Source organism: Scomber scombrus, chromosome 4 (assembly GCF_963691925.1).
Source record: "Scomber scombrus chromosome 4, fScoSco1.1, whole genome shotgun sequence".
Lineage (NCBI taxonomy): Eukaryota > Metazoa > Chordata > Actinopteri > Scombriformes > Scombridae > Scomber > Scomber scombrus.
The window spans coordinates 22,706,085-22,729,399 of NC_084973.1; the positions used below are offsets into that span (position 1 = coordinate 22,706,085).

The 23,315-nt window shown below is 37.8% G+C and overlaps 2 protein-coding genes across 2 annotated transcripts; both read left to right on the forward strand.

The window, feature by feature from the left end:
- Positions 1–2,153: 2,153 nt before the first annotated feature.
- On the forward strand, positions 2,154–10,504 carry plpp5 (phospholipid phosphatase 5). The gene is made up of 8 exons (XM_062418328.1): positions 2,154–2,315; positions 3,746–3,886; positions 4,046–4,154; positions 5,195–5,285; positions 5,373–5,436; positions 5,519–5,643; positions 5,934–6,104; positions 7,178–10,504. Exons 2-8 carry the CDS (start codon positions 3,816–3,818, stop codon positions 7,345–7,347), a joined length of 801 nt encoding a protein of 266 aa, XP_062274312.1. The 5' UTR covers positions 2,154–2,315; positions 3,746–3,815; the 3' UTR covers positions 7,348–10,504.
- Positions 10,505–12,117: 1,613 nt separating this feature from the next.
- Positions 12,118–18,862, forward strand: cdc45 (CDC45 cell division cycle 45 homolog (S. cerevisiae)). The gene is made up of 18 exons (XM_062418329.1): positions 12,118–12,235; positions 12,356–12,415; positions 14,147–14,239; positions 14,319–14,456; positions 14,642–14,791; positions 14,871–14,929; positions 15,015–15,063; positions 15,307–15,368; positions 15,465–15,515; positions 15,696–15,815; positions 15,984–16,115; positions 16,237–16,335; positions 16,456–16,617; positions 16,839–16,977; positions 17,074–17,157; positions 17,243–17,361; positions 18,058–18,134; positions 18,561–18,862. Exons 1-18 carry the CDS (start codon positions 12,185–12,187, stop codon positions 18,623–18,625), a joined length of 1,710 nt encoding a protein of 569 aa, XP_062274313.1. The 5' UTR covers positions 12,118–12,184; the 3' UTR covers positions 18,626–18,862.
- Positions 18,863–23,315: the final 4,453 nt, after the last annotated feature.

The window sequence follows — 23,315 nt, forward strand, 5'->3', positions numbered from 1 at the left end:
GATTAAACAATGCAAAATGTATGCACAATTTATCATTACAAATGGTACCTACATAGAGGAGAGGTTTCAAAGTCTGAGACTGGGGGCCTTTCCTCAGACAAATCTTAGAAAAAGGCACCCCATCACCTCCCTTTTAGTAGTAATTTGTTTATTGGGACAATGTACATCGTTAAACATCAATGTTACCATATGATGTGCTGTAGCACAGATAGTTCATAGATAGTTTTCACCTGCAGTCCCTTCAGTAGTTGAATATATTAAAACATTTAATGGCACAATAAACAAACAGTACAAAGCAAAAAAACAAACACTCAGGACACATACAAAATACGAAGCTACACATAACAGCACATCACAGTCATTAGTTTACTTACATACTTATATTTTTATACACATATATATTTATTTTCATGTATGCTGCTGGGATGGGAATGCTAAATGAAGTTGTATTGTATGTGTAATAACAATAAAGTATCTATCTATATCTATCTATAGTCATTAGTCTACTTGCATAGTTTTGCTTAATTCCTTGATGCCTCATGAATCATTATTATGTTATTTAATCCCATAGACACTCAACAATTGAGCCATTATAGGCTGATATTTCTGTTTGACACACTTCAGACTACACCAAATACATTAAAAGAGGTATTTTCTAAGTCATTTATTAGTTTCTGACACTACGAAAATGGGAAAAACAGTAAAATTCCCCAAAACTTTATATGTGAACTCTTTAACAAGATCGCACATATTAAGGCTATTCTACGTGATCTCCTTTTGATAAATAATGTAATATTTTTTCACACTTTCAGTAAGCCTCTCCTGATACTGTATGGAGACCCCCCTGGGGAGACGTTTGACCTAGAGTAAAAGGTAAATGTGTCGATATAACATTCATTAATAAACTGTGAAACCTGTAAAATGAAAATAGGTCGTTAAAATAACAAAAGTCCAAAATTAACAACCTAAAAATTAACTAAAACATTTACTGAGATTTGAGAATAAACTGGAAAAATCAAAGTTGGTTGATTTGATAGCAGAATAAACACGGATGAACCGTCTGTTTTTTTGGCCTGTAGATGGCGCGCTTTAACGTGACGTGGCTTCTTTCATCCACGTGTCAAGGCAGGTAAAGTTAACTACACCAGCACTTCCGGTTTATAAAGCACATCACAGTTCACACATGTCAAAACTCACTGAAAATACAGTCGTTTTTTATTTAAGTTAAATGAATTGAATTCCCAGTAATGATAAACACATTTGATACAGCAGTTTAGATCATTTACTCCTCTTTTAATTTCCTGTAATTTTTTTTTTTATGAAGAGTGATCTTGTTTCATGTGGACCTCACTGACAAAATATATCATCAAAGCATATAAAATCTACACTACATATGAATAAATAAATAAATAATCTTTTCCTGTCTCATAGAGCAGAAATATAATTGTATACTCTTTACCTGTACTTAATATGTACTTATAAAACTTAAACTTAAAAATGTTCAAGTGTCCTCTGGCACTTACCAGGTCGCCATTATAGATAAGAAACTGCTCTTAATGTCTTGCCTGGTAAAATAAAGGATGAATACTTTTTCTTTTCTTTTTTAACAACCCAATGATTTATAGTAGGCTGTATCTATTTGCTTATATAAATATAATCACTCCGCTGATTATACTGACATCCACACCCCATAATGTAAATATTTAGTTAACACGTTTTAGTTAACACATTTGTTTGAATAAATAACTGGTTAATCTGCTTAAATAAACATGAATTGTTAAACTTTGACAAGGATTGTATCCCTTTCTCCCTTTAGTTGTGGCCACATCAGATAGATAGATAGATAGATAGATAGATAGATAGATAGATAGATAGATAGATAGATAGATAGATAGATAGATAGATAGATAGATAGATAGATAGATAGATAGATAGATAGATAGATAGATAAGAATATAGATATTATCCTGATAAAGACATAAACGACTTATATGGAATATGGTCAAAAGCACCGGAACAAACCAGTAAGAGGACCTTTAAAGATTATTTAACCATGTTCATGTTTGAAAACCTTCAACCGGACGAGCCTCTGTTGTTTCCGGTAGCTTCACTCTTCCTCCTCCTCCTCCTGCTCCTCCTCCTCATCATCATCGCCATCATCATCATCATCATCATCATCATCATCATCATCCCTGTTTCCTTTAAGTCCTCAGATGTGCGACTTGAACCGTCGGCGGACCCGGAGGCCTGATTCATGTTAACCACACATGTTACTATGCGGATAAAGAGATAAATAAACCCCCCGGTTGATGAAGGTGAGTGACGGAGCCGGTTTCCTGTCGGACTAACGCGGAAATGAGCCAGATGTGTGACAGATGTGGCTCAGTAGCTTTAGCTCGGACTGCTAACATCTTGTTTCTGCAGACTCAACGAGACCTGCTTGTTGTCTCAATCTGTGTGTTGATGTATTACTGTGGTGAAAATAGTGTTACGCTGATGTACATTTTTTTTTAAATATATAAATGGGGTTTATTTTTATAGGAGTGTGATGCAGGAGGAAGTGAAGGTGCAGCATGTTGGCCTGTATGTCAGGTTTTACATCAGAGGTGGAGGAAGTACTCCGATCATTTACTTCAGTTAAAGTACTAATACAGCAATGTGAAAAATACTACATTACATTACAGTCCTGCATGAAAAGTCCTACTTATAAGTAAAAGTACATTTAGTATTAGCAGCAAAATGTACTCAAAGAATTGCAGTAAAAGGAGCTTGATGTAGTTAAAGTATTACAGTAAAAGTACATTAAGTATTAGCAGCTAAATGTACTCAAAGTATTGCAGTAAAAGGAGCTTGATGTATTCAAAGTATTACATCATTACATTAGTACATTAGTGTTAGAGCAGCATGTTACTGTGGTAGCTGCTGGAGGTGGAGCTAGTTTCAACCACTTTATTTACAGTTGGCTAGTTTAGTCCAGTGCTTCCCAACAAAGGTCTGATACACAAATCTGTTTAGCAGTTCCTGATATTTACTGTTTTTTCAAGTGCTTCTTTGTGTTAGTATCACTACTCTGCAGCTCAGTGAGGACACACTGATACTTTGCAAACACAAAGAGAAAATTTGTTATAAGAGGGTCTGTAAACTCACTTTTTTAAGGTATCACTTAACAGACAATGAATTTTTACTACAACACATTCAGTGTACACATGGACCTGAGAGTATTATATTCAGATAGACTTGGAATAAATCGGAACATGTCCTTTTAAACCGCAGATGACAGATTGAGCCATTTTCAATTCAGGAAATATTTTTTTAAAATAAATTTGGTGTGAGTGTCAATATAAACACCAGCATTGATGTGTTTCATCACAGTACACTCATATAACTTAATTTACAGCCCAAACATGTTGAAGCGCTTGCAGGGAATAAAGGATCTTTACAGATGCAGCCCCAAACTAAAATAAATGAGATGAGAGGGCGATGTCAGTGGAGCTCAGTCCGCTCTCTCCCACGCTGTCCTAAAAACAGGTTCGTCAGGTAAAATCAATGACTGCACCTGTGTGGGTGTCACATCTCTCCTCTCATCAGATAATTCATCATGATGACGGACGTGTCAACATGCACTAATTATATTAATAGTTTTCTCCACTTGTGCACCCACTGCCTCTCGATAGTCGTTTATTTTCTCCATTTATTATCCTTGTTAATGCCTTTTTATAAACTAAAACTGTCCATTTTTCTTTAGTTCGAGTTCAGTTACAGAGGGTGAAGTGGAGATGTTTGCTGTTGACTGAAGTCCAGTTCCGAGAAACAAAATGAAGAGGAGGCTGCTTCGTGGTTTCCTGTCGGAAATCTCTATCCGGATGGCGCTGCTGGTGGTGTTCCTGTAAGTACACTCGTAAATCACCTGTGAACACATTATTTCATTTGCATCACGGCTTTATGGATTCATTATGGAAAAGGCAGGCAATTTTAATGACATAAAACGAATGTACTGTGTGTATGTGTTTGTGTGTGTGTGTGTGTGTGTGTGCGCTTCACTCAGTGTGACGGAGCAGCTTCCTCCTTTCTACCGTGAGATCCAGGCGGAGGAGATGTGGCTGTATAAATTTCATCGTGTGGAGAGAGACCATGTACCCACATCTCTAATGTTTGTAAGTAATAAATCTGCAGGACTTTGACCTAAAGAGGAACAAAATAAATCCCTCAGTTAGGTTTTAAATCCACAACCATAATCAGTGAACCCAAATTGCTTCCTGAGTTTTATCGCATTTAAAGAACTGCACCAATAAGACCAGATACTCTAAATATATATTTTCTCTCTATGTATTCATGTTGAAAATGTTCAAAACTTACAGAGACATAAACTTTGCTGGAGAAATCGAATCCTTCATTGTGAATATTATTATCATCATCATCATCATCATCATCATCATCATTATCGTTGTTTTCAAATCCCTCGATACTTTAAATTGTGTTATCAACAAAATGTAACTTTAACAAAACTTTAAAGTGGATATAAATACTTTTTTATTTTTAATAAGACTGTTTGAAGTGTCTGAGAGTTGTTTTCATTCTGCAGTTTGAAAAAGAAAAACAGAAAGCCATTAATAAACTGTTAAATTACAGTCAGTGAATGTGATTTGTAGTTGAAGGACTTGTTCACAGATATCAAGTCTGTCTTAAAACAACAGTCAGACTCCCAAAATGAACATTGAAACAGGTTTTTCTTGCCATAATAATTCCTCCTGTTCGTACTGAACATCAGCAGATCTCTTGATGTTAAAATGTAAGTGATGGGGGACAAAATCCACAGTCCTCCTTCTTTGCAAAAATGTATTTTAAATACATTTTTGCAAAGAAGGAGGACTAATATGAAGCTAATATGAAGTTTCAGCCACTCAAACTAGTCGAATCAGTTCAACATCTTTCACTGTTACAGTCTTCTTAGTGCCAAATTTAACTTCACTGACTGTACAAGTACAACAGGAGGGATGACTACAGCAAGAAAAACCTGTTTCATTTTTTCATTTGGGCGTCTGACTGTTGTTTTAAGACATACTTGAAAAAAGAGTACCGTCTAGACCTGCTCTGTGTGAAAAGCACTTTGAGATAACTGTTGTTGTGATTTGACACTATATAAATAAAATTGAATTAAAAATTATATTCTGTGTTTTTCTCTTCGCTGCATCAGAGTGTGGCGGTTTTCACTCCGCTGATCATAATCTTGGTTTTCACCTTCCTGAAGAAGTCTGAGCGAGGAGACCTGAAGGAGGCGTCGCTGGGTGAGAAACAGCCGGCTGCACACGATTTGTTTATTCATATTAAAAAAACATGTCATGATTCATCTCTGTTTGCCCTCTCTCATCCAGCTGTGACTCTCACTCTGGTGCTGAACGGAGTTTTCACCAACGTCATCAAACTTGCTGTCGGCAGGTAAACGCTGTACATGATGTTATCTTGTGCTTTAGTGTATGAAAGTCTAAATCTGTACTCTCCGTGTTTGTGCCCACCTCAGGCCACGACCAGACTTCTTCTACCGCTGTTTTCCAGACGGTCAGATGAACCCGGAGCTGCGCTGCAGCGGTGACCCAGATGTCGTCATGGAGGGCAGGAAGAGCTTTCCCAGCGGACATTCATCCTGTAAGAGCCTCTTCTGTGAAATTATGCCTCTATAGCTGGTACAATTTCATCATCAGACAACAAGGAAAAGAAACAAATGTACAAAGCAGGTCAGGGAGAAAATTATACATCTGAAAATAGAAGTACATAAGTGCACTTTTGCCTCTAGGCTGCAATTTTGTTGTATGAGCAGGAGAGCATCTAATGTTAAAGCATCTTTCCAGCTCTGATCCCTGTCCCATCTCTTTGTTGGTGTCTCTGTTTCTGTATAAATCTTGATCACTCCTTTGATCTCTTCTCTCTGCTCCCAGTTGCTTTTGCAGGATTGGGCTTCACAGCGTTGTACATCGCAGGAAAGCTGCGCTGCTTTAATGCAGCAGGTCAAGGCAGAGCGTGGCGGCTTTGTGCCTTCCTCACCCCTTTACTGGTGGCGACTGTGATCGCCCTCTCCAGAACCTGCGACTACAAACACCACTGGCAAGGTCAGACCAACAGCACTGCGTAGCATTAAAAACACGTCGTATGTTGAGTCCAAATCCATGAATCAGATACAGAAAGAAGTGGTCCTAAAGTGACAAATATATCATGTTAAAAAAACTGGACATTGTTGAACATTGCTAATGAGCCTGTTTAAAGGCAAACACAGCTTATTTTGGGAGCAAACATGTTGGTTTTACTTTTGTGTGAAACTGCCGGCTGGAATCCCATCGTGCTTCATTTGTATGCCAGCAATCATTTCAGAACAAGAGATGTTTACTGAAGTGGTGGAGATTTTAGGGAGTTACATTAAAGTTTTTAAATTTATTCCAGATGAGAAAACTCATGAGGGTTGTTAATTTCATTCTCATGTATCAGACTGCATTTCACAACTTGTTTTAATACCATTATTTTGTCATTTTGTCCACATTGTGGAGCCACTTCTCTGTTTGTTAGTGCAAGATGAAAAAGTATTCAGGTACTTTGTGGAGTTTTTGACGACTGCCAGCATAAGCAAGTTTTTTTTTTTTTTTACCCTGTTTTGTTTGTATTATGCACAAGGACACAGGATTCACACCCTGTCGTTGGTTTCATGCTGTGATAAAGTGCCAACAAACATAGCAGCATGCCAATAAAGGCAAATAAGGAGACTGCAGGCTGGAAAACGTGCATGTTATAAATGCAAATTTATTGTGGCCATTTTCTTTTTCTTTTTTTTTACTAAAAAATTTACTTTGCAAATGTTTAATGAGGAAAAACATGCATTCAAAATGTTTGTTACACTTGAAGGTTTCACACAGTGTGTTTTTGGTGAGAGACACTGAAATTAACTATGTGACTTGTGTTTGTTTACATGTACCACAGACACCTTTAAGCTCATTTGTGTAACGTCTGATGATGTCATCAGTGTTATTTAACAGAAAGCCTGCGCTACGTTGATATTTAAGAGGCAACATGGATCTGTTAAAAGATGTTATTGAGTCTTTTTGGGAGTGTAATACTGGAGTAACTTTAGCATCATGTCTCACAGTGGAGACTCTTATATGTGTGTGTCTTTCTGTCTCTCTGTTTCTTGTAGATGTGTTAGTGGGCTCTCTGCTGGGTCTTTCGTTCGCCTGGCTGTGTTACAGACAGCACTACCCTCCACTGCAGGACCCCGACTGCCACAGGCCTCTGCGTCACAGAGAGAGCATCCCCGCAGCACAGGAGCGAAAGCTGGCCAACTCCAACTACATCCTGCCCCTGTAACAAGCTTGATTATACTCTTTACTGGTGTCATTTCTAAGGGGGTTACCTGGTGATCCTTCAAACTCTGGTTATCACATCCTTAGGGCTGGGCAGTATATCAGTATTAATAGTTTATCATTGTAACTGTATTGTGGGGATTTTCTTTCTGTTTGGTGATACATGACACAAAAACTAAAATGACACTTTTCTCCTAAACGGTTTCTAAGACATTTGAGAGTCGCCAACAATAACAAAAAAACATTTTAACGGCAACTATTAAAAGTTTTGGTGAATATCATGACATTTTTTCCCATCTGGCCCAGCCCTACTGTACACACCCTGTGTATTGTGCCTATAGAACACATACATTTAAATACTTAAAACAGCTGAGCAGGTCGACTACACAAGCACTGCACTATAAAGTTCACTGCCCGTCAGTCTCTGGCTCAGCTGCTGTGAAACGGTTTGTCATGTAGGTTCACTACTTCGTGATTGTTTTGTAAACTTGCAAATATTTCAAAAAAGCAGGGTTGAGACTCGAGGAGGGAAGAAGATAATCTAAGTTCACACATCTGCTTACTAGTGATTCAGAGACTCCAGCTGCATGTCGACTTCAGACGTCTGCGAACACGAGACGAAACGGTCGACTGGGAAGAAGCGAAAGTCATCGAGCAGGAGTCAGCGAACGGCCGGAGAAAAATCGAGACATGAGAGATCATCTTTAAACAGAGGCAGTAGTAACGGTCTTTACCATCATTTACAACTATCGCACAACTTTACGTCACACAGTTAGACCTGAGTCTGATGCACTCTCTGAAGAAGACCATGAGATGAGGATGCATCATTTGATCGGTAGAAGACTTTATCAAGACAGCTTCTTCATCTACATAAGAAACAATATTCATCAGTTATATTGTCTCAGTGACTCAGTTTTTAGCACCACAGCAACCCCATGTCTCATGTCACCTCACGTAGAAATGGTCTAAATTAGCTCCACACAGATTTTAAATTTGAGGGACAAAGAAAGCCTAAGTTGGGGTGTCAGAAGAGAAAAAGTCAGATGGGTTCATGTCTACCACGACATGCAGTTGAAACCTCTGAATCATTAGTAAGTGGACCTTTAAAATCCTTCACCGGTTTGTATTTTGGATGAAGAAACCCGGTGAAGTCGAGTCATCAAAGTGGGCTGTTCAAGTCTAAAATTTGGGTTGGGCAGAATGGGTACAGTCCTTTTTATAATACTGTCATTTTAAATCACAATATCAGTATCTATATATTGTGATACAATCAATCTTTTAGAAAATCAATTAAGAAATTGTTAAATGGATAAAATAACCAGACGAGGATGTCCGTTTTGGGGGCTCAACAGCTTGGTCAGCATCACATCTTTGATCTCTTCAGTTTCGCTCTACTGTCTCCATCTCGAGTGCTTTAAATCTCTTCGTCTTCCTATATTCATATTTTGAATGTCAACCGGTTTCCATTCACATATTAATGGATTGATAATTAACATCCTGATGTAGCAGTTACGCTCGACTCGTGGTTTTTTGCAGTGCCTGCTGTACTTATTTATGACTCTAAAAAAAAAAATGACTGTAAGAGAGGATAAATGTGTTTTTCAGTGGTCTCAGGCTTACTGTAGGTCTGGTTTCTGTTACTGCACACTGGCTCAGCGGCCGACCCGATCAAACAAAGTGAGAATGTTCAGCGGAGATGAGAAGTCACAGGGGTTGTTTATTTTTTGTTTATTCTTTTGTTTTTTTTGGACAGTAGATCTTGCTGGTGATGAACCTGAGTGAGGTCAGACTGTAGCCTCTCCAGGTGATGGTGCTAGCCTCACAGTGCTCCTGCTGGTCAGGTTTTCTATCCTGTTAATAGTTTTATTATCACTTTAGTGGTAAAGTTTGTTAATTTTTCTTTGATAGATCAAATTTAATTGAAACGATAAAGTCTGTTTTATTTACTTCTGATGTGTTTCATGTTATGTTACAGTTTCATCCTTTAATTACGGCTGAGTCGTTGGTTTGAAATTTGATAGAATGCGTCAAATTTTACGCAGAAATTAAGCTAAAGGAGCGTCATTGTGGTTTTTTTTGTTTGAAACCAGCCAAAGTTTTGCAGGGTCAAAGCACTTTTTGTTCGTCGTCGTAGTAAATCCAGCTTAAATCTGACTGGATTGCAGCGGTTTCAGACCAAACTTGGCAGAAAAAAACCTGGTAAAAATGTGTGCCTTTGTTTACTACATTAATTCTTAGCTCTCTGTTAATGAATGAAGTATATACTGCATGTAACAGTGTATGCTCTCCGTCATGTCGTCCACACCACTTTGTTCTGTACGTTTTTACGTTTGTGTATAAGATTCACTTTGGGAAGATAACGATGTTTAAATGTGGCATGCTGCCTTTTCTTTACCTCAGTGGAAAAAAAACATTACTTTTCATTTATTTCACTGTTGTTGAAGTTTAACAGACAAATGTGAATATTTCTGGTTGAACAAGTGTAACATTTACATCTGAGGGAGTAGCAAAGATGGGGAAAAGAACTTCACTTTCTACACATCTTTGAGAGAAATGATATCTTAATTTACTTTGCCAGTCTAACAGGTATTTATGAGATGATGTATAGCTGTTGTATTTAATTTTTGGGGCATGTGGGAGTTTACTTGAATTTTAAATATGTGTTTGTTTACCTTAAATGTGATAATGTTATTTCATGAGAGTAGGAATCATACTTGTGGGAACATGGGGTGGGTTTGAGTAGATTGTTAACCAATAAAAGTTAGACTCTGCTGCATTTTGATAAAAAACCCTGCATGTTTTCACATCTTAAGAGCCACATATTTCCCTTGTCACTTCTTTCTCGATGTTCACAGAGTGGGATGCAAAATCCCCACATTTCCATCCATTTTCTGTTGTGATTTCCAGTAAGTTCCAGTAAGTTACTCCAGTAAGTAACCCGATCATGTCTCTGGTGTCCCTCAGATGTACGGTCGTGTCAAAGGGATGATACCAAAACTTTGCTTTGTTTCTGTCACGCTCATCATTTGCCTTGGCTTTGTAGGACCACATATAGCAGCCGCTCATGCTGACACAGTATCCTGATTGTATATGTTGTGATGCTTTTAATGAATCTTTTGGTGACACTAAAATGATGTTTCTAAATAATCCTGCAACACACATTGTCGTCTGTTTATTTTGTGAGTCCGCGGTTCTGGTGTTGAGTATGTGAGATGTTCAGGCTCCTGCTTGTGAGACTTTTGGATAATTGGGCAGTAATTGCTTGCATGCAAAACAAAGTAGTGTAGGTTTTATCACAAAGGTATAAATGAGGTATAATAGTTATCAAGCAGCATGATTTGTAGCTCTAGCAGTATAGCAGTATTTTCAAGCTTTTAAGCTGAAATCCCTTCATTTTTTATATTTCTAGATCAGGCATTAGTTATTGCTCTTGTACTGTTTTGAGATCTTCCCCAAGTTTACCGTCAAACAACAAGGAATGTGAAACCTCATTTATATTATAGCCCGTCTCCTTGCACAACTCTTCACTAGATTAAACAACAGTGAAGCACCAAGTTCTGATTTAATTGAGAAAATTGAAGGAACATTATAGTCTGGATTTAAGAAATGCTCAACATTTCCCAAAACAATCATTAGTCCTCTAAGAAATGCAACTAAAAGGATTGCAAATGTTTATTTTATCTTTTGTCGTTTTTGTTTTACATATAACTTTGTTACAATTGACTTTATTTCACTTCCTTATTTATTTGATTATATCAGTGAGTATGTGTGGCAGTCATATTCTAAGTTATACTGTAATCAGCGCTGGAAAGTAAGTACATTTACTCAACTACTGTACTTAAGTACAATTTTGAGGTACATATACTTTACTTGAGTATCTCCATTTCATGCGACTTTATACTTCCACTCCACTACATTTCAGGGAAATATTATACTCTCAACTCCCCTACATTTATGTGACAGCTTTAGTTACTTTTCAGATGAAGATTTGACACAATGGATAATATAACAAGCTTTTAAAATACAACACATTGTTAAAGATGAAACCAGTTTCCAATCTTTTTGTCTTTTGAAGTCTTTACAAAAAGCAGTGTGTAGTCAGGGTCACATTTCAGATGTCTGAGTTGTTAACAGCTCCACAAAATAGTGATTTTTTTCCCTCTAAACTTCTCACATGGTTTCATTTCAATAAATGCTCAAATTATCCAATATTTTAAGATTAGAAAAAAAGCTAAAAAAAACTGAAAACAGATTTGTATATCAGAACCTTGCTTTTTCTTATTTACTATTAATCATATCACAACCCCTCACATTTGTCTGCTGACCCTATGTTGGGAACCACTGGACTAAACTAGCTAGTTGTGTATATATAGTAGTGTAAACTAGCCCCACCTCCAACAGCTACAAAAGTAACATGCTGCATGATGCTTCACTATTAATAATCTAATGATGTCATATATAATAATATATCAGTCAGAGGGACCAAACCCATTATAATACTTAATGTACTTTTAATTAAGTATGATTTTTCATGCAGGACTTTTACTTGCTGAATACTTTTTGTAATGAACTGAACTGGTCTCGTCTTCGTTGCCAGGCAGCGGTGGTTTGTCAATGACGGGGGGCGTGGCCTCATACGTACGACGTACGACGTACAACGTATGACGTTTAGATTTGGCGCCACATTTCCAACAAGGAACACAGAGCAGCAGAAGGAGCTCCGAGTTTGACAGATAAGCAAATATCTCGCTGTTCATGACACTTTAGACACATGTTATCGTGTTTTGCTCCTCGTTAAAGCTTTTAACATTTCATATAACCTTTAATTCACTTTGTTGAAAATGTTTATCACGGACATACGGAAGGAGTTTTATGAAGTTGTTGCCAACCAGGTATGTTGTTTGTGCTATCAGCTAACAAGAAGACTACACTGTGATTTAGAGGATAGAAAACATCAATTAAAGTACTTACGGTGGTATGCTTATACACAAACTGTGGTACTCTTCTTTCAGAGAGTTGCACTCCTGGTGGCTTCAGACATCGACGCTCTCTGCGCCTGTAAGATACTGCAGGTAAGACATCAAGCTAGCTGTTTCAAGTCTGTCTTAAAGCACCAGTCAGATGTCCATGTAAACACAAACAAAAAGGTTTTCCTCCCTGTAATCATTCCTCCTGTTCATTCTGGCTGTTAATAGATCCCCTTCTAGTGTGCTTTTAATGCAAGTGATGGGGGCAGAAATCCACAGTATGTACATACACTTACAGAAATGCATTTAAACGTTGATTTGAAGCTTAAAAGAGGATTCAACAGTCTGAGTTATTTACTGTCTTTAGCATCAAATTTCTTCTTTGTTTTCCCTGTTGAGCTGTGGTGGAAGTAAAGTAACAAAAAGGACCTCTAAAACACTGTAAAGTTGAAAGATATCTACTTGATATAACTATTTTGGACAGTAGAAGCTTCATATTAGCTTCAGGTAAACTTTTAAATGTAGATTTGTACAAGAGGCTTATGGATTTTGGGTTATGGGCATAATGCACATTGTAAGTGCATTATGAAGTATGAGCAGTTATTTTGTGCAAAAATGCATTTAAAAGTTGATCTGAAGCTTATATGATGATTCAGCAGTCTGAGTAAGTCATATTAAGTAGATATCTGCCACATTTACAGCATCAAATTCCCATTTAGTTTTTCCTTGGACAGTGTTTCCCTGTTGAGCAGTGGTGGAGGTATAGTAACAGAAAGAGGAACTTTGGCACTAAAAAGACTAATGTTGTAAGTGCATTATCTCAGTGCACTTGGTCTAGACTGTACTCTTTAATTTACAGAGACCCAAAATTCCCCCATGAGTAAGCTCCTGGCGACAGTGGCAAGGAAAACTCCTCTTTAACATGAAGAAACCGTGAGCAGAACCAGGCTTTGGGTTGAAAAGTATTTGGGCACCTGACTGTTGTTTGAACACCTGTCCTTTTGAAATAAAAGTATATTATGAACTAAATAATTAGTAGTCCTTTTTCCTGCTAGTAACCACTAACTTAGTATTTTTAGCTTTTTTTATTAGTTGTACTATTTTGTTTTAATTAGGTAGGTATTTTTATAATGTATATAGTATGTTCAGTGCCCAGCTCTGCTCTTCTTTTATATAGATGTCTAGATTATCTGTTTTGCTTGGTAGCGTGAAAGCATAAAAAGAAACACCCCAAATTGTTCTGCCTGCATATTTGAACTGGTTATCTTACTCAGATTATATAACTGCTGCCAAAACTATATCTTCACTGTAGGGCCTCAACTAACGTTTATTTTCATTATTGATTAATCTGTGGATCATTTTCTTGATTAACTGACTAGTTGTTTGGTCCATAAAATTGCAAAGAATGTTTCCCAAAACTCAAGGTGACGTCCTCAATTTTCTTTTTTTGTGCACAAGAGTCCACAGCCAAAAACATATTCAGCTTACAGTTTTTTTGTTTTTGTTGTTTTTAATGACTCCAAACAATTAATGGATTATTGAAATAATTGTGGATTAATTAAATAGTTTGCAACTAATCAATTAATCATTGCAGCTCAATTTAATAAGAGCTGATAGTACTGTCTCAGTCATAAATATATTAAGTTTGAGTAAGAGATATTTGTAAATCTGAGGTCCAATGGCCACATCCATGAAATGATCATAAAAATATAGATAAGATTTATATTTTTTTCCTCCTCTGCTTATGTTTTAGTAACAAAGGTGTCTTAAGATTGATGATGATGATGATAAATTAGTGAATAAATAATGATTGCTGATCTTTTTTTCCTTCACCAGGCGTTGTTCCACTGCGACCAGGTCCAGTATACACTTGTACCAGTGACAGGGTGGCAGGACCTCAGCACTGCCTTCCTCGAACACAAAGAACAGGTATGAAGCTCTGTCCTCCTTTCAGTTAACCTATATCATACCGAAGAGTTGTTTCATTTTGTGTTTTTCTGTTTTGTAGTTTCAGTACTTTGTTCTCATCAACTGTGGCGCGAATGTCGATCTCCTTGAGATGCTGCAGCCTGACGATGACTCCATCTTCTTCATCTGTGACACTCACCGGCCCGTAGATGTCGTCAATGTCTACAACGACACCCAGGTGATGTGTCAGCTCAAATTTCAGATGATGTATTATATAGTGTTGAGTTTTAAATGGGTTATATCCTTTGTTTGTGTTTTTGAAGTGTTTGAAGTTTGTTTGTTTGTTTTGCTTCGAAGGTTTGCAACACAAATAATGCATCACTGCGTCCATGTTGTAAACTATCATCTTCATTCCTCCCACAGATAAAACTGTTAATTAAACAGGATGATGACCTGGGTGTGCCCTCCTATGATGATATCTTTCGAGATGAAGAGGATGAGGAAGGAGATGACTCTGGAAATGAGAGTGACGAAGGCTCGGAGCCATCTGGAAAACGGAGGAGATTTGATGAAGTATGTTTTTAACAGAGTTGGTTCATAACATGGAAACTCAGCAGAGAAAAAAAACAACAGTGTGTTCATGTTGTTGCAGGGGGCAGTTGAGAGGAGGATTGAGAGACAGCGGGCGAAGAGGGAGTGGGAGGCACGGAGGTGAAGTATATTTTAAGGATGGGTCGGTATTTTTGTCAAATAGCCAGTATAGTCACTAAATTCACACATTTCATTCATTTCACAGGAGGGAAATCTTGTTTGACTACGAGCAGTATGAATACCACGGAACGTCTGTGAGTAAACAGCTTTAGAAAATTTCTCCATATAATATCCAGTGAATTCAGAAAAATGTTCATTAATATGATCTGAATGTTTAAACTTCAACAACAACATTAATTTGTAAGAAAATCTGATCATTCAGTATATCCAGATACACTTTTAAGAGTTGATTATGTGTAACTGTATGTTGATCATCGTTTAACTTTTCTGTTATTTTAGTCTATTCTGAATAATATTTTTTTACGTTTCTTTTTCAGGCTGCCATGATGTTTTTTGAACTGGCTTGGATGTTGACAAAAGACACCAAGGACATGCTTTGGTATGCACTGATGTAATTTTCTTATTTCCTGATGCACATTTTGTGAGGACTGGAGAGATTTTTAGACGTAGACTGTTGAGTTCTTTCTTTTTGCAGGTGGGGCATTATTGGGCTGACAGACCAGTGGGTTCATGATAAAATCACACAGTAAGAAAAGTTTTCATTACTCCATAACATCATCCCCTTTGAATTAATCTGAATCTGCTGTGGTGTAATTCATGTATTTTTGCTTTTTGTATTGGCTTCAGGATTATTGTTTGCTGTGTGTTTTGTATGAAGATGTGAACCAACATTGAGCTGTTTTTGTCTTCTTTGATCCTTTTAAAGTATGAAGTATGTAACAGACATCGCTACAATGCAGCGACACGTTTCCCGGCATAACCATCGAAATGAGGATGAGGAGAACTCTCTCTCCATCGACTGTATGAGGATTTCCTTTGAATACGAGTATCCTTAATTCATTGTGACTTGTCATCAATATGGAATGTTATAATCCCTCCCCACCACCACTCATGCATTCAAGAATTATAGCTGCAGTAATCACTCCTTGAGACTTCTTGTAGTTGTTTCTGTCTATTTTTTTTCCTTTGTGTTTGCCTTAAATCTTTTCTTCAGCCTGCGTTTAACGCTCTACCAGCACTGGTCTCTGTATGAAAGCATCTGTAATTCCTGTTACACGTCCTGCAACTTCAAGCTTTGGACTTTAAATGGACAAAAGAAGCTCCAGGAGTTCCTGGCTGACATGGGGTAAGTGCTCACTGACTCTACAATGAAATGTTAATCCACAGAATAACCAGTTACGAAGTAGAAGTTGAGCTAATACTGTAATGTGAAATTAGAGTTGTGTGGTGTTATTTATTTGTAACAGGTTACCTCTGAAGCAAGTGCGGCAGAAATTCAACTCCATGGACATGTCAATCAAAGAGAACCTGAGGGACGTCATTGAAGAGTCTTCAAATAAATACGGGTATGAGTCTAGAAAAGAGGAAGTGATGCTGATGTCATCCAGTTGACTTTATAGGTTACACATGGCATATAGGTTACTGACAGACAACCTGAAATGATTTCTTTGTTTTCCCTCCGTCAGTATGAAAGATATCCGCATCCAGACGTTTGGTGTTCACTTTGGCTATAAGAACCGTTTCCTGGCCACCGACATGGTGCATGCTACTGCTGCTTTACTGGAGAGCACTGAGAAAGATGATACTGACACCGACAACTTCATCAAGGCTCTGGACTCCCTCTCCAGGTGTGTAGCAGAGATAAAATCACCTGGTTGGTCAGCTCAGTGCCTAAAGTTTCCAAGATTTACTCACTTTTTTAGATGTAGAGATGACCAGGTTTGATTTTTTTCTCCTTCTGCATGAAATGTTTTAAAGCTGTAAAAATATTTATAACACAATAACGAAAATACAAATGGTGTCACAATAACTTCCTGTCACCTTTCTGTCTCTTTGTGTGTGTGTGTAGGAGTAACCTTGAACGTCTACATTCAGGCATCGACCAGGCTAAGAAGAAGCTTATTGCTATCCAGCAGACTGTAGCCAGCTGCATCTGTACCAACCTCATCCTTTCACAGGGACCCTTCCTCTACTGCTACCTCATGGAGGTACGAGTGTCTGTATGACCAGCACATACAGTTTGTGACTATTAGATGTATGCCATGCTCAGCTCAATCCTTTCCCCCTGTTTTTTTCATGTACAGGGTACCCCTGATGTAAAGCTCTTTTCTAAGCCCATGGCCCTGATTCTACTCTCAAAATACCTCCTGAAAGCTTTTGTCCATTCGGTGAGTGTGTTTCTGCTGTCCAAATGGAGGTAGATTGCAGAGGAAGTAGACTGTTGCTGATTGCTCATGCTGTTTTGTCCATTAGACGAGGAATAAACGCTGCAAACTGCTTCCCCTCATCATGGCTGCTCCCAAGGATGTGGAGAAGGGGACCGTCATTGTTGTGGGAATCCCACCTGAGTCTGAGACTTCCGACAAGAAGAAGTAAGACCCCACTTTCTAGATCTATAGGATATAAACAGCAAAAACTGAGCTGCATGCTCAGCTTTCCCATGCAAGTGAGACACTAAGATTCAGAATATGCTGAGTAATTCAAGATAAATGTTTCTCTAATAATAATAATAATAACATGAAACTCTATTTTAGAAGGAGTTTAATCATGTGTTCGTAGAAATTATAACCTCAGTAAGTTGATATTTGACCTATATATGTATTATAATATTCCATATCTGGTCTAGGTGTTTTAATTCTAGGGCTGCAACTAATTAGTTTTATTATCAATTAATCTGCCAATTATTTTCTTAATTAATAGATTGTTAGTTTTGTCTGAAAAGGGTTAACATTACTAAAGTATGATGATATAATTGAGTGTTACAGTGACATTTTCACATATCTTGTTTTGTCTGATCAGCAGTCTGAACATATTCAGTTTATTTTCATGTATCTGACAGAAAAGCTTAAAATCATAACATTTGAGTAGCTGAAACCAACACATTTTTAGCATTTTTGTTCATAAAATGAGTCAAAAACAGCTGCCAGTTAATTTTGTCAATCAACTCATTGATGAATAGACTAATATTTGCAGGTTTAATTCCTTCGGTACATGTAAGTGTTTTAATGTGATGCTTTGAGAGAAAATTCTACTTTATTTCATATTTCTCATCTGTTCCCTTCACTCAGTTTCTTTGGACGAGCGTTTGAGAAAGCTGCAGAGACCACCAGCTCCAGAACCCTTCACGACCAGTTCGACACTTCCAGTAAGTGACAAACTCATTTACTTTTGTATTGAGCAGCATCTTTATACTCACTAACCTTTGTTCTGAGAGGGAGTCGTCATCTCTTCTTTAGACACCAGGTGGCAGCCTTGTCTCCGTTTTTATTTGTAGTTGAACTTCATTTGTGAAAACTCATGAATCAGACAGTTGAGCCAGCTGGTCTCTGGGCATCATGAAATAAATGTGGTGCATGTTATGTGCAGTGTGAGATCCTTGTCAGTCATTTCTTTTCAATCATAGTCCAGAATATTGTTACACCTTCCCACCTAGAATATTTTAGATATCAGAGACATTTCAGTGGAGAAATTACTGCATTAAATCTCCCTACAGGAAGACTTATTGCAGGCTGACAGATGTGTGCAGCTGTTCTTCACACACTTCTTCTAACATCTGATTATTCTTTTGCAGTAATCGAACTGAAGACGGAGGACAGGAGCAAGTTTCTGGATGCTCTCATTACCCTTCTGTCATGAGAGCCTTCAGTACTGAATGTAAGAGTGAGTTTTAGTTTGAGTTTAATGTCTTAAAGGCTTGAAAAGTGTGAGGTCTGGTGCTGTTCATGTCTTTATGTCTAATGTGATGTGTGTGACATCAGACATAAGTATGGTGTCATTACTATGAAAACTTTATCCATGTTTTTTTAAGTTTTTATGAGTTTTATGTGTATATTGTACAGTCTTTTGTAAATGTGTGGAGGTCTTATTTTTGCTTTTAAATTCTGAACATTTGTCTTTTTATTTCTGACCGTGTATATGAGACGGTCATCACATTTAACATTTTAAACATGTTTAATAAATCATATTAAATTACTTCAATTCTTTGATTGACCAAAGTGATTAAAATGTTTTATTTACTCTGCGGTTTTGAGGTGTGAGAGCAGCGAAATACAGGAAACTGTATTTGGAGCCATTGATTTTTAGCCTTCATAGGCATACACTGGAAAAGTGTATGTTTCCCATCCTCCATCGCGATTACCTGTCGTACTTCACTTCAGTGGGATAGATGCTTGCTGAGATCAGAAATTTTAGACAGTAGTTAAAACAGAATAATTTCAAATACTCTAAATCATTTCTTTTCTGTTTTATAACCAGTTTTCTTTGATTTAGACAGAAAATGTGATGTGGTGAAGAAGCAGACCATATTGCTAAGAAAATGACTGCGTTTAAAACTGACATTATGATCACGTAACTTGAGTTAAAGTTGATCTGTCATCCTTATTAATATTTCTGTCGCATGAAACTGTGAGGAGACAAAATATAAAGCTGTTTAATAAAATATGATCCCAGTTTAACTTAGGCTAAAGGAAATAAGAAAAGGAGCCATTACCAGTGCCACCACGTAGACATTTAAGTCTGTTAACATCAGAACCTTTCTTAATCGAAGACTATTCAATCATATTGGTAGTGTCTCTGGTGTGTCAGTGTGTTGTAGTTTTAAACCTGAATACCTTTGAAGCATAGAAACACCTGTTTGCAGCCCCCATGACAGGTGTGCATCTGCAAAAAGATGAGCAGTTCAACTTTTTCCACTTTATTTGATTATCAGATGAGGCCTTTAAGCTGAGATATTCACAAACAGAAGACTCAATTATAATTTCCCATTTATTTTTGATTCCAGTGTCCCAGATTGATAACCAGCATTGTTACTGGACGTTGGCAAACAGGCTTGTCCGTTTGTTGGATGGGACTTTTATCCTGTCATGAAACAAAGATCTGGCAGTGTTTGCTGTTGGCAGATACAGTCAACGCGAGTACAGAGTGATCCAAACTAGTCTTTTCATCTTGATCCAATCTTTTGTTTCTCTGGCGCACATCTCGCAGTTCCACAGACTATAAAACTGTATGTAATGGGGGGGATTTTAGTTATTGAAATTAAATGAACTTAATGTCTCTTGAGCTCAGGATGCTCATGTAGGCCAAAGGTGAGCGCTGGAACCTTGGCCCACATTGGAGAATGTAGGCCAGGCCTCCCAGTGGTGATTTTTCTGCCGGTACAGAGCATGACTGGAAAGGTGGGGCCTGAGCTGCTCTCTGGGGGGTAATTTGAGATCCTTATCGCTCCTGGATCAGAACGAGACCATGGCCTTCAGAGTGAACTGTGTTTGGGTGGTTTCACAGGAGAAATCCAGACTGAGTGGCAGCGGTTGGGACTGAAACATGCTGATATCTGCATAGTTCCACAGTAGAGGACGTTGATGCAAAACGTCTAATTGTAACAAGCGAGGCGTGTGCGTGTGTCATCACTTAATTGTGTGTGAATGTGTATTTCTCGCTGCGTCCCCTGGGTTAACTGTTTGAGAACAATTTACTTCCATAATATTGTTTACAGTCACATCAGAGCGATGTTATCCAGGAAAAGTAATCCCCCAAACTGAGTAAACAGTACGCAGATACACAAAAAGTTGGGGAAGACGCATTTATATCGTTAAGAGGGTGGAGAAGCCATCTATTTTTAGCAACATAATTATCTTGAATTGCTGATAAATGCATCCTCAGTTGTCTCTTTTTCCGCTGTTGTCTCCTCTCCTCTGTGTGTGCAGTTTCAGTTATTTCCTCTCGTGATAAACCCTAAAAACATTTTCAATCATCAGACTGGTCATCTACAACCACAATATATATTTTATTTGTGATGAATCTTTGTCTTGTTAAACTATAATAGTAAACTTTATGTATGTAGCACTTTTCTAAACACAATTACAAGGAAGTGCGTTACGGTCAAAAAAAAAAGAAAAACAGGAAAACTGTAAAATATGACCTAACAAGGCAGGACGATAATATTGATACATAATATTGATACAATAAACAATCCAAATTATTCTTAAAAATGTAATGAATTAAAAGAAAAACAGCGTGCAACAAAACTAAAATGGACTCAGTAAACAGAAAATAAGGAAAGTTAAATTTGATAAATGTCCCTCTCAAATTTCCAGTGTCAAATGAGGCATCTTCAAATTACTTTAGTATTTTCAAAGCATGAGTCAAAAAGCTGAAGTTATTCAACTAATAGTGATATAAAGTCAAGAAAAACAGCAAAACCTCACATCTGATAGGATCTGCTAAAGATATACTGGATATAAAATAGTCTGATTAATTTTCTGTTGATCAACTAATTGATTTTCTGGAGTTACCTGGTTTAAGAGCAGACGTGATGCTGGTTTGGGGTCGTCTGTTGATGCTCCAGCAGAGCATCCACCTGTTCACCTCATCATTTGGCCTTCTCCCCTCAGCCATCAATCACTTTGCTCTCCACTTCCCCCCCCCCCCTACAACCACTCCTCGCTCTATGCATCTCTGCTGAAGTGGGGCTGCTGGCCTTTCCGCCGCTTTGCATCTGAGGAATGTGGCATGCAACACACACACACACACACACACACACACACACACACACACACACACACACACACAGAGGGGGAAACATACCCTCAAAGGCAGGATCGTACAGCCGACATGGTGATGTGCACTGCAGCATGTTTGAAGGCCTCTCACTCCAACAGGCGTGTTGCTTTTGGTCTTCAGGGCTGAGCTCCTTAGCAGGGCTTCAGGGGGATGTCAGTGGGAGTAATGATGAAGAGTTAGTGTTTTATGGTGTGTAAGATGCAGAATTTTGTGCTTTGAGATTCAAAGTTTTTCATTTTTGATAGATCAGAGAAAAGTTGCAACTGTGCCTGTCGTAACTTGTCTGCATCAAAATGTTTGCTCAATTTAATATATTTGATTACAGACTTACATGGTCCCAAAAACTGCTCGAAATTTCTGCTTCAACAATTACAAACTTGAGCCAATAATCTTAAATAAGGAGAAACTTTCCCAAGAGAGCAACAGAAGAGGAACAAAGAGACATGTAACGGATATATTTAGAGTAGACAAAAGTAATAATAATCTTTATTTATATAGCACTTTTCTTAAAAAGGTTGCAAGGTGCTGCACATGTAAAAGCAAAAACAGTTATAACAACCAAGTAAACACAATTAAAGGACAAAGCCGGCCATTTTCTATATTTTTCTTGTCTCGTGCAAAACCAAACCAGTAATTAACTGATCCTACTTACATGTATTGTTTGTCTATCCAAAGCCTGTAACATTATAGTCCTCTGCACTGTAGGCCTCCATTGTTGTCCAAAAACTATTAAAAACACATCAATGAGCAGGGATGAAAGATAACGTCACCCAGTGCAGCGCTGTAGCTCATTGACACAAACAATGCTTTAAGTAGGAGAATGAATAGCAAGAGTTCATTGTTGGTTTGGTTTTCCACATGAGATTTGTCAACAAAAAGAGAAATAAAGAAAATCCCCAGCCTTATCTTTTAAGTAAAAGAAAAAACATCAATAAAAACACACCATTGGAGTGCAAAGAATTAAGGAAATAAGATGCACAAAGTACATGGTAGTTATAAAGATCTGTTTGACAATGTACTCACAGAGCATATATTGACTCATATTACAGGAAGTTAAAGAGCTACTTCATATCAGCTAAATGTTTCTGTCAGTCACTTTCCTGCAGTGGTGTAGATGTGTACTCCAGCATGTGACGGTACACTGTGACATCACTGCATCAGGTGAGTTTACGGGTACGACTGAGCACACAACCGAAGTGAAACAGTAGAAATATTGAACCAGAGACAGCAGTGAAACTCTGCTCCTCATTCTGATGTTCAGTTACTCTTTAAACATTTAGTTTGAAAGTAGTTTCCATCTCCACTTCCTTCTTCTGCTGCATCCTTTTAAACCATTTCGGGGGTTTTTCATCCCTCTGGCCTCTCTGTCTCTTAACAATCTCAGATTCCAGATAGGATTAGCTATACTGGACAGGCAGAGACAAAGAGCCACAGCTGACTGTTTCTGGCTGCTTCCTGTCTGTCAGTCATGCTGTGAGAAGATGCTCACACACGCTTAACACAAAGTTCAGCATCTAATCAGCCTCATAAACATCTTCTGCAAACTAACAATTCATTAAAATCATCAAAAACAGAAAGAAAAAATAACTTAATTTCAAACATTTTTGGTATTTTTCTGTCCTGCTGCTGCCACCGTCATGTCAGCTTGTCAGCTTGTCAGCCCACAGATGCCCCTAATGATTCTTAACCCCTGTGACCTTTAACCCCTCAAGCCCTCTCACAGTTGGGGTGTTATTCCCTGAATTGCTCTCTTTTCGTTCATTGTTTT